The sequence below is a fragment of the Carassius gibelio genome, chromosome B21 (genome assembly GCF_023724105.1).
Source record: "Carassius gibelio isolate Cgi1373 ecotype wild population from Czech Republic chromosome B21, carGib1.2-hapl.c, whole genome shotgun sequence".
Classification (NCBI taxonomy): Eukaryota; Metazoa; Chordata; class Actinopteri; order Cypriniformes; family Cyprinidae; genus Carassius; species Carassius gibelio.
The window spans coordinates 24,594,717-24,606,793 of NC_068416.1; the positions used below are offsets into that span (position 1 = coordinate 24,594,717).

At 34.1% G+C, this 12,077-nt stretch overlaps 1 protein-coding gene and 1 long non-coding RNA gene across 2 annotated transcripts; one reads left to right on the top strand and one right to left on the bottom strand.

Moving 5' to 3' along the window:
• The first annotated feature begins 1,053 nt into the window (after positions 1-1,053).
• Positions 1,054-4,122, top strand: LOC127986641 (urokinase plasminogen activator surface receptor-like). Its single transcript, XM_052588957.1, has 5 exons — positions 1,054-2,606; positions 2,698-2,817; positions 3,144-3,275; positions 3,509-3,616; positions 3,737-4,122. The coding sequence occupies exons 1-5, from the start codon at positions 2,558-2,560 to the stop codon at positions 3,925-3,927; spliced, it is 600 nt and encodes a 199-aa protein (XP_052444917.1). The 5' UTR covers positions 1,054-2,557; the 3' UTR covers positions 3,928-4,122.
• Positions 4,123-7,826: 3,704 nt separating this feature from the next.
• LOC127986643 (uncharacterized) lies at positions 7,827-10,676 on the bottom strand. The gene is made up of 3 exons (XR_008160906.1): positions 10,481-10,676; positions 8,992-9,180; positions 7,827-8,877 (listed from the first exon to the last, which is right to left on the bottom strand). It is a non-coding gene; the product is annotated as an uncharacterized LOC127986643 (long non-coding RNA).
• Between the last annotated feature and the right edge of the window lie 1,401 nt (positions 10,677-12,077).

Here is a 12,077-nt window from a genome sequence, read left to right on the forward strand (position 1 = left end):
AGAAAAGTTGGAAACCGATTCTAGCAAATCTACAATGTGTGATTTGTTAATTCTCTTGATTTAACAGACAAATGTTCAAAGAAAAGCTCTCTACTGTTTTCACTGACCAACTCTGTTTTGTATTTTGTAAATATAAACAAATCTCACTTGATACAAGATCTGACCCGCTCAGCAGTCTGTGGTCATCTTATTCTCTCCTTATGAAGTGCAGTATATTTTCAATAATGACATGCAGATCATTGTTCTATTCACTTGATTATTCTAGAATTTTTTAAAACAATATGATATTCAAAAAAACAATTGCCTATTATTTTGCATTGTATTTATTTATTTACTTATTTATTTATGCTGCATTCATCCAACTTTGTTTATATTTACAAAACAATTTAAGTTGGTCAGTGAGAACACTGTACATATTTTCTAGTTTATATTGTATGCTGTTTTATACAGTCTGTGGCTTAAACAGTCCAGTTCGCCTTTAATATTTTATTAAATAGTTTAACCTGCTTTTTAAACAAGTCAGTAAGGAAAGTAGTACAAAAAGACACTTTGTTACTTCTATAGTGAATTTTTATTTTATTTTAATATAAATATGTTTATAAAACATGTAAGCATTCATTTATAATACTTCAGAAGACTATACTCATGTCACTGTGTGCATCCTCTAACACAGCATGTGTCCACAAATACTATATTTGAAGTGCTCCTACAAATTTATGCATTATAAATCCACAATAGTTCAATGTATCTGTAATTGAATGCACAAATAAATCTGTGTCATGTGCATAATGTACTTCAAAACCATACATTCCAGCTGATATTTGCACAACAAACAACATAATTTATATATTTTGCATGCACTGATTTATTTAACAAGATAAAATAAATGTTGAAAAATGATTTGATTTACAAAATTGAAATGCTCTTTGTAGAGATTTACAAGAAACAACATAAATTTCTCCTTAACAATACACATTTGCATGTTCATGTTTGCATTGCAAATGTTTTAACGAACATGAAAAATGTGAGTTTGAAGGTGATACTGAACATCTCCTTGAGTCCCATCCAAAGTGAATATATAAACTTATTTAATTTGCTTGCATGACTGACTAACATACAGGATGCAACAGGGCTGAAAGCAAACAATAGAAAAAGAAATTGCCACATACAGTATGATCTGTATTTCTGGTTGTGATTCTAGTTCTTAGCTGTGTTTAGTCCCAGTTTCTATAGTTTGTATAGTTACTCACTGATTCATTGTTTAGTCTCATCTGTTCCTTTTGTCCTCCCTCAGTATTTATTTTTCCCTGTATGGTTCAGTTCTAAGTTCTTTTCTTCTTGTTGTAAGGTTTGGCTTGCTGCACTCCTGTGTTTCAGTGTGGGTTTTGTTTTCGAATGTGACAGAAAAACAGACTTGAAACATGGATCTAACAGTGGTTCAAACCTCTTATCCAAGAGGGATTGTTTTCTCGAGGATCACATGAGTGTCTTTTTAAGATCTGGTGGTAATGTCACCAATCATCTGTAATGGATTCACGAATCTGCTGTTGTTTGCAGTCAAGGAAGATATAATGATGATTCCGATGAGATTTTGAGCTTCAGAGTTTTTGCATTCCATTCAACTGTATAGAAACAACTTTGTTGTTTATTTAAATAAAAAGTACCAAAATGTAAAGAGCATTAAAAAATCTATCACATAATATAAATACGTTGTCACTGAATAAGAATATGTGAATAACTCAATTTTGACAAAAATGTCAGATAGAACCTTATAATTCCAAGGGGATGATACAGGCATCATATTTTACTAAAAGCTAAATATAGGAGATCTTATAAAATATTTAGGAGTATAAAAATGTAAAACAGTGTGTTCAGGTGAAAATCATGCTAATGAACTACATCTATTGTAATCCTTTAACGTTTAGCTCATTATAACACTGTTATGTATTTAAGTGAAAAGATCATAGAAACTAATATTGACCTGGTGTTTCAATAACCTTCGATCCTCAACTAAAGATACACTCTTAAAAATAAAGGTGCTTCACGATGCCAAGAACCTTTTTGTCTAAATGGTTCAAGAAAGAACATTGATGAAGGTATATCAGATTATAAAAAGGTAAGACAGATGGTTCTTTAAAGAAACTTTGACTGAATGCTTCTTTGTGGAACCAAGAATGGTTCTTCTGTGCCATTGCTGTGAAGAACCTTTAAAGCACCTTTATTTTTAAGAGTGAAGGCAATACCTGAATCACTCAACAATTTATGTATGACTTCTGCAGAACATAAAAAGATTCTTTGAAGAATAATGGAGGACAGAAAGCATTGAACCCATGACTTTCATTTTTTTGACAAACTCATTTTAGGATGGTTGGTTTAAGTAGTTATAATTCATTAAACCTCCCTTTATAATTAAATGGCATGTAAATGATGTAAGCTAAAGTTTCATTTTCTAGTAATGTCTACTTTAACCTTTCATTTTCTCATTAAGACCTTCCCCTTTGAAAAGCTATAAATGAGCGCTGAAACAGGTGTCACTTCATTCAGCTCCTGATCAACGATGGATCTGCAAATCTCAGCTTTTCTTCTGTTCCTTCTGTTCACTGCAGGTACAAAACAAATTATGTTCGTAATGTTTCTGGATACAAATGCAGATCACTAACATCTCTCTCTCTCTCTCTCTGTGTTTTATTTCTAAAGGACACTCTCTCAGCTGTTATGAGTGCTCAGGTCTGTTGGGCTCTTGTGCAAGTCAAAATATAAAAACATGTCCCAGTGGACGTTCGAAGTGCATGAGTTCAACAACGGTAGTAAATGTTGGTAAGTACAATATGATGGATTGAAATTCACTGATAACTGATGGAGATGCTGGTGTTTTTTTTTTACTGCTGCTGCTAGACTTGAAATGTCTTACAGAACTGCTGAATTCCTCACAGAATTTATGATTTTAATCACGGAATATTCGATTTATATTTCTGTTACTTAATTTGTTTCTCTCAGTTTTTTATGCACAATATCATTTATATTAAAATGTAATTAACTGAGATTGTATCGAATGGGAAAATGCTACATTTTGATGTTTCTGAGTTAATTTTCTGTCAAAATAATGTGTTAAACTGGTCTTTCCTGAATCACTCATGTTTTAGTTGGCAGTGGTACTAAAGTGAAAGCTAAAGACTGTATTGCTGACTGTGTAAGTGGATCCATGAACATCGGTGTTGGAAAGACATCATTTGCGTGCTGTAACACAGACCGGTGCAACTTCCAAGACGCTCCAGGTATCATGCTTTACCGACCATATGCAAAAAAATTAAATAAATAAAATAAATCCTTAAAGTCAACTCTCATTTTACTTCCAAAAAGAAAAAAAAAAGGGAAAAACCAATTATACAATACGGAGTGCAGCTTGTCAGTTGTGATTTGATTTAAAGGAGCAGCTAACAGAGTGTTATTTCATTACATGTTTATATTTTACACAGAAGATAAGACAGTGCATGTTTTTATCCTGTAGATCCCTCTATTGTCCCCAACGGAAAGATGTGTTACTCCTGTGATGACAAGAGCTGCTCAAACATATTGAAGTGTTCAGGGAGTGAAGACCGCTGCTTTAAAGCCTCAGGTGAGAATCTGGGAAAAAAACAAGTCATTATTTTTGTCTCTCTGATGTTTGAGATCACATACAGATCACATTTACCAGTTTCCAGCTCAGACTAACCTCTCTTTTCTTTCTTTTCATCAGGGACTTTAGGTGGCCAGTCAACAGTTGTAAAAGGCTGTGTCTCTAAATCTATCTGTGATGCTGAAACATCGGTTAGAGATATTCAGGAAGCCTCGTGTTGTTCAGGGAATCTGTGTAACGGTGTTCAGAGCATCTCTCAGAGCTTCCTGTTCCTCTGCTGTTCTCTGCTCTCCTTCATCCTGCTGCACTGAATCCAGCAGATCTTCACATCTACAATCAGACACACTGCACTGAATATAGAGCTTGTGCTTTCTCTGTACTGTGCATCATTGGTGCCTTTCTAGTTTTTGCGGTGACATTCTGATGTGACATTTTGAATTAAAACACTACATTTAATACAGCTCGTCATGCTGTAAAAAAATTAAAAATAAATCATTACTACAAAACTTTTTGTTTTAATTCTTAAACTATGATCATTATGTTCAGAATAAGCATGTGTGATAATTATCGAATTATTCAAACAAGATAAACTCTTTAACTTTTATTTTGAGGTTTGTTTATATAACAATATCCCACTAAAAGGAGTGCTGTTCAGTTACAGATCATAAGTAATAAAGGAAATATGGTTGCACTTTATTTTACAGTACGTGTACTAACATGTACTTATAGTGTACTTACAAAATTTCTGGTAACACAAGGTAACTACATGGGGTAGGTTCAGGGTTAGTACCTAGTTATTACATAGTTATTTTAATTACTATAATAAGTACATAGTATGTACATGAGGAACAGGACTGTAAAATAGATAGGCCTATGTTGAGAAGTAATATTTAGCAAAAAACTCTGCATATAGTCTTGCCTCACAGACATTAGAAATATCTCTTTAGAAAGCTTGGATATAAATGTATGATTAAGGAATTAAAACATTCTAGGCAGGTGGGTGGTAAAAAAAATATAAAAATATATGGAGTAGCCTACAGTAGTAGCCTAAATGTTACATGTAAAGTATTATTCAGTATAGGCTATTGCGTTTATTGGCAAAATATAGCCTAAATGATTGGCAAAATGATAATTGAAATAACAAAAGAAAAAACATATATACTATAAACAATGATGAAATGTAATTTTGGCAGGAGCATGTGAATAATGACAGCAAAGCTTGCAACCCAATCCTGTGGAAAGACGGCTTTAATGTGAGAACAGAGAGATCAATAAATGATTTAAGCAGATAATAAATCATTCAGAACTAACGTTACAGTTTTAGGTTTTATAATATAGGGCAATATGACATTTTAATGTAATCTTTGAGATGGTGGCATTTAGTTTGCTTAAGCAAATTACCTTAGAACTTCCCTTTTAACTTTAGTTATTGACACAAGATCTTGTTTCTGTTCATTCCAAGACACAAACATACATGCTTTTCTTGAATCAGCTGCAGAATGTTTGAGCCGATTAATGATCTGAAAACTACTAATATTAGGATTTAACCACTATAATTTTTTAAAGTCTGTTGTCTATACAATCAAATCTGTTTGACTCTTTCTTTGTCAGCGAGAAAAAAAAAGATGAGCTGGAGTCTTGACCTGAATATGTAATCGAGTAATGATTCTTGATCGAGGACACTTAAACAGGTTTCAGTAATTGTATTTCTGTGGCTATTTCATACATTTTCATTTTTTTCTCAGAAAATGCATGATTGTCCGCAGCTCGAAAGAAAATGTTAACTGTAATAACTGCCACTTTAATAACAATAATAAAAAATGCTAAATGACATGCAGTATAATGTGAGTTCATAGAACTTTACACTGTATCAAAATTGGTTTTTAACATAAAGTGGACTGCATCTTCAAGGTGGACATATTTTGGGGGGAGGGATATAATTTCGTTGTTTTTCATCATTAAATTGTAATTTGTTTTTAAATCAGCCTTCACCTTTTTTGACTGCATCTGATTAAGCATTGTACTTGTCCATCACTTATTCGTACTATTTTTCATGTTTTCAAGTGTTTGTTTGTTTTTTGTTTGTTTGTTTCTTTGTATAATTATGATTATATATGGGCCTATTACCGTTTCAAGGTTTACCGTGATTTGACAATTTCACGGTTTCAAAATCATTAATATTTTCCATGATACCGTTCCTGCGGTATGCGCTGTTTTCCATGTCTCCTGGTTGACTGAAAGAGGATTCCCTCAGACCGAGTGTAGAAAAAAGAGAGTAAAACTGACCCCTCCTCCTCCTGTTGGTGCTGAGTCCCAATTCGCCTACTATACGACCTAAAAGTATGTACTTTTTTTGTGAGGAAAAAGTACATACTTTTGAGTGTGTAGCAAAAGAGTATGCACGTTCTGTGACATACTTCGATGACGTCATGCAACGTGAACGACACCGTGGTTGCCTAGTTACGCACACCACAACTGTTAATGTTTCATTCATTCTTTATGTCCAATAAAATTTTTATTTACTATTCCCATCTTTTTTTCTCATCGTTTTTTTTTCGCTGCTACATCCGGCTGCCATGTTTACACCACCGCAAAGCCATCGCAAAGCTCCTCCCTCCCGCACACAATGGGTTGTGGGCAATATAAGCACTTGGAGTGTGCATTGATCTGCACTTTGAATTCTAACTGGAAATAGTAGACCATCCGGGTATCTTTGGAATACTCTTTTCAACATACTACGATTTGGGACGTACTAATTCTAGTTTCGCATAGTATTTAGGACAGATATTATGTGAATTGGGACTCAGAATGAGTCTGCGCATCAGAAACGGAAGTGCTAAAAAACCAGGCGGCAAGGAAGTCGACCGGAAGTTGAAGTCGGCTGCGTGCCGACATCTTGTAGCAGAACTTCACTTGCGTTAGCATCCCATTGACTCCCATTCATTTTGGCGTCACTTTGACAGCGAATATCTTTACATCTGAGGCATTTAAAGACTCCGTTTGTCCATTATTTATTTCTAAAGATACACGACAATGTATAAAGGGCTCCATTACCTTCTATGTTACATTATGGCCCCGTAGAAACAGTTTTTGTAAAAAAATAGGCTAACGATTGCGTCATAACCACTCGACTCTCTGTCGCATTACCGTACAGACAGGAGGAGAAGCTCACAGGCAATTAACTTAATATGGCATACTGGCGTTACGTTTTAAAATACTATACAAAATAATTAATCAGAATACTTACCCCCGCTCACTCACGCCAAAGAACTCCCCGCTCAAGCTCGCCTTCTCTGCAAGATTTACGATGGCAGTTTGTACGCACAGCTACTAGAAGATGTACATCTGTCAGACAGGTTGCTGACGTCGTCAAGCTTCGTTTGAGTCTGCGCGTCAGAAACGGAAGTGATAAAAACGCTAAAAATGGGCTTCAATTGTCTCAGTTGAGTTCCAATTGGGTCGCTGTGTCCATTTCTTTTACTGTCTATGGTTTTTATACAGTCTATCAGTAGGACGTGCACTCTAATGTGAACATACAATAAGATTAGCAAATAAAAAATGGAAAACTGACCATTAAAACAGCATTTTCCAGTCAAGTTGGTAAACAGATTATCTTTTTACCAAGTTCAATGATTAATTAGCTTTTTCAATAAGCCCTCTGCTATTTTTGCTACATATTTTTAAATGTGAACCAGTGGTTTGACAAAAAGCTAAAATAGTTTTAAAATAGTTTAAAGGCTGAAATGTGAAGTGCAGGTCTTAAAGGTCTTTAAAGCTCTTAAATAATCTTAAAAATCCTGATTAACATGACACACACACACACACACACACACACACACACACAGAGCGAGAGAGAGAGAGAGAGAGAGGTGAATGCTTAAATTGAAGAATTCTGTTGTTTCAGGTTTCTGGATTCTAGGGTTATGCTTATTATTGTCATATTATACATTTTGCATTCTTCTCTTTTTCTATTGATTTCAAATATTTTAGTTAATACAATAATACATTTATTTCAATTTCCTACAGAGATAAAAAAAAAATAGAAACCATTACATAATTTGTAATGGTTTTACTTGTTATAATGAAACTAATGGAAACTGTAATGATGCCTGTAGTTCTCTACTGTTAATTGGTCTCCTTCTGTTAGTGGCTTTTGTTAAAACCATTAAATCATAATGTAATATGTCCCAAAAAACACATAACATGATACCATTATTTAATTGTTTTAATGGTTACAAATTGATGGTTTTGGTGGGCTTATTTTGGAGAAAATCCAGGGCCATATTTCACTCCCCGTCCGTCTCTGATGACATTGTGCCATGCAAGGTCTTTTTTGAGATTGTCAGTGGGGTACGGTTGAGACAGTGTATCACATACCCAGATCGGTGTCCTATTGGGTCACATGCCGTTTAGTTGTGCAGTGTTATGAAAATAGGTAAAATGTCACATTTGCACACAAACTACTCAAATTGTAATAAACATGGACACATTTTCTAACATGAACGTTAAAAGGTTAACATAGTATTTGAAGAAATACACAAGCTGGTACAGTTGATACACCCTTTGTAGGTTACTATGTACAGTCACAGTTTAAACATAGAAAATAAAATGCATATTCAGAGGATGTGTGTATTTGTGTACTGGTATTAATGGGGACCAAATGTCCCCACAAGTAACACCAGTAAATTCTAACCTTATGGGAAAAATTTCCCATAAGTCCCTATGAGGAAACAAGCTTATAATTCATACAGAATGATGTATGTAAAAATGCAGAAAGTTTAGGGGTAGGGTTATAGAATATACAGGTATGTATATTTTTATTTTTACTGTTATGTTTCTTGTGTTAAATATTTATTCCTATTCTGTTTAAATAAATCTGAATTAAGATACCAGAGCAACCAACAAAAACACTTTAGTTTCATATGATGTGAGGCTTCACATGAGATACTTCATAAAATCAATAGCTCAGCACTTATATTAAGTGCATATAATTAATAGTTTATATAAAGAGCAATAAGTACAAACAAATACAGTGGCATATATCTAATATAAACATAAAAATAAAACATTCATTGTGTGAGCCTGCTTTCTGGGATTGATAATGAAATGAAAGTTGAATAGAAATGTTGTGTGTTTAACACAGGGACAAAAGAGCGCCTCCCAAGCGTGTAGCAATGAAGGCTACAAACGTTGCTTAAGATGGTGAACAAACCCATGTCAAGTGCTTGAAAGTTCTAAGAAAAATGAGAAAGGCCTAAAATCTGAAAGCAAAAGAAAACAGATTATTTACGATTATAATTTTCACTAATGATGAGGTTGGAAAAAACTTTTTGTCATGAATTCATCAATAAGGGTTAATGTAATAAAATACTTACAATCTGGTTTCAGTTTCTCCATGCTGTTGCATCTACGTTTCAGAGTATTAGTTGCTCTTAACTGTGACTCTTTCTGTTTGTTCTCCATCTGTATCCTATCATCGTTCACACTTTTCTGATGCTCAGAATGCTGTATGCTGGACTTTAGGCTCTCCTCACCTTTCCTCACAATGTCCATTTGACATTTTTCTGTTTTAAATAAATATTACATCAAATTTAGCAATAAGGCAGCAACTGAGTATGTTTTTTGTTTACACTGTAAAAGGAAAAGCCATGGCAACATATGTTAATTTAACTATTCAAATTAATTAAACCAATTTCAGCTTCGTTTTTTCAGTTATACCATTTTCAACTTGATTTTATTTAAATTAAATGACTTATAGAGGCAATTTTATACAATTAAAAAATCTGAAGCAGCATGATACAGTTGTATAATAGAACACCTTATACTGATCACATTTCTCCGGTTCTCCAGCAATTGCACTGGCTTCCAGTAAAATATAGAGTTGAATTCAAAATCTTGCTACTCACTTATAAGGCACTTCATAATCTTGCACCACAATACCTTACTCAACTTCTCCAGGTTTATACTCCTTCACGTGCACTTAGATCTTCATCTTCAATTTCTCTTGTGGTACCTCGGATTCGACTTACTACTCTATGGGTGCCAGATCTTTAAGTCATGTTGCCCCCCGCCTATGGAACTCCCTTCCCCTCGATGTTCGCAATAGCGATTGCTTGTTGACTTTTACAAAGCGTCTTAAGACATATCTTTTTATACAGGCTTTTTTATAATTTTTTTTTATTGAGACTTAAATCCACTTTATATGTATATGCTGTTTGTTTCTTGTTTGTTTTGTCTTATGCAGTGACCTGTATATTGCTTGTAAGGTGACCTTGGGTGTTCTGAAAGGCGCCATGAAATAAAATGCATTATTATTATTATTATTATAATATCCTAAAATATTTCTCATATCCCATGGGTCTCAACACAATATAACATTTTCTATAAAACTGAGATATTTAAATGATGGATTTATGAAGTACATAAGGTTATAGGGCAGGTTATGTTCTCAATCTCAAATACAATAGCAGATAAGCATAGCAAAACAGTTTTAAATATGGACAAAATCAGATTGAAGAGATTTTAAGTTTTGAAGATAGACTTTTGGATATCTATATAGAGTGAAACAGTTGGGTTCCAGAAGTAAAAAAAGAAAAAAGAAATTCAGTCGACCTTGAACACTAAACTGTAAAAAGGAAATGAGCTCCAAGGTTTCAATCTACTTCTGCTTAAGCCACCATTTTGCATTAACACAAATTCCAGTTACAGCACATACAGCAGTTTAATCATGCGAGTCTTGGTATATCATGTGAGAACTCTCAACATTTACTTCATACCAAATTCAGCACTGTTCTAATCTATTCCAAACACCAAAAATAGTAAAAATAAAAAAATAAAAAAAACATATCTTATAAATACACTCACCATCCATTAATCCCTTTTGCTGAGCTTTCGCCAGATACTTTATCTCTCTGAGATATTTCAGAGATTTGAAACATTTCCACCCAACAGATGCCATGGAGCCTCTCAAACGAAGAGCATACAGCAAGATGTGTTGATGTTAAACAAGCAATATGGTTACCGGTAGCTACAACCTGTTTTGAGATGAAATAAACAAACACACAGACTGAAATCTTACCATTATAACTAAAACTGAAAGTAAAAACATATGATGTCTGCTAAATAAATGTGATTAATTTTCTGTTATTATATTAAGTGGAATACCAGTCTACAGGTAAGGACATATTAAGTGGAATACCAGTCTACAGGTAAGGACATATTAAGTGGAATACCAGTCTACAGGTAAGGACACTCAAGAAACAGATATTAAAGTTCAGAAATGTAAAAATTGTATTAATGAATTCTTTCAAGTAACTTTTCCTCGCTTTTAAATAGCTTATAAATGCGTGCGCGTTATACTTTCACTTTCGAATTGGTGGCAATTGCTTGAATAGACTATATATATATATTAGGGGTGTAACGGTTCACAAAATTCACGGTTCGGTTCGGTTCAATACACTGATGTCACGGTTCGGTTCGGTACGGTTCGGTACGTTTTAGATACAGCAAAAAGAAAAAATTGGCAGATAAATTTCCTTGATTTTTTAAAAAATGTTTTATTAAAACTAACAAAGTATGTGTTTTTTTTTACATTGAACAATGATGGAGCTATTCTTTACCCATCTTCTATGGTGTTTTCTTAGCAGCATACTGTATAAAACAAAAATAGCTCCTTATAAAAAATTTTTTTTAAATTAAATGTAATATTGTTGTAGTGGTTATGAACAAATACAAAGATGTAACTCTTTTTATATGGAACTCTATAACTCTTTATATTTAGTGTGTTTTTACTCAATTGGTTCTCTATTTGGGCTTATGTTTTTTGGAACAAAGCAGGAATTACGGTCTGTCTGAAATGGGCTCGTGAAGGAATATTGTAATGGGGCTCAATTACATTAAGCATGTTCTTAAAACCTGCGTTTTCCACTACAGAGTAAGGTCTCATATCCGCGGCTATAACGTAAATGCACCATTCGCTGCGGTGATGTCCGTATACGGAGCCCGGGACGTCACCTGTAGGAGAAAAAAAAGCAATCCGTGGCGACGGTTTTGCAATCCGTCCCCTCAGTTTATAAACCGTACTCACGAATTCATAAACTGTTCACTCGATTTAACAAATCGTGCCCACGGATTAACAAACCGTGCCCACGAATTTCCAATCCGTGCACTTAGATTTTGTAAACCGTACCCTCGGTTTTTGAATCCGTACCCACGAATTCATAATCCGTGCGCACGCTTTCGCAATCCGTTCCCTCGGATTTGTAAACCGTACTCACGGATTCATGCAGCAAACTCCTACGTGTTAACATACAGTTTTATTGAATATTATTATGTGGAATAGGTTTACAGCAAAGTGTCTTAAGTGATTCTCTATCAAGTGTAGTACGAGGTGGAATACAAAGATTTAATAAGAAAGATGCGCATTAAAATCTTGTTCAATTGCTGATAATCTATAATAGCA

Excerpts from the sequence above, each read along its gene's own strand:
- LOC127986641 (XM_052588957.1), top strand. The coding sequence starts at position 2,558 with ATGGATCTGCAAATCTCAGCTTTTCTTCTGTTCCTTCTGTTCACTGCA. Across the intron at positions 2,607-2,697 it reads GTTCCTTCTGTTCACTGCAG|GACACTCTCTCAGCTGTTAT; the intron begins GTACAAAACAAA and ends TTATTTCTAAAG. Across the intron at positions 3,617-3,736 it reads CCGCTGCTTTAAAGCCTCAG|GGACTTTAGGTGGCCAGTCA; the intron begins GTGAGAATCTGG and ends TCTTTTCATCAG.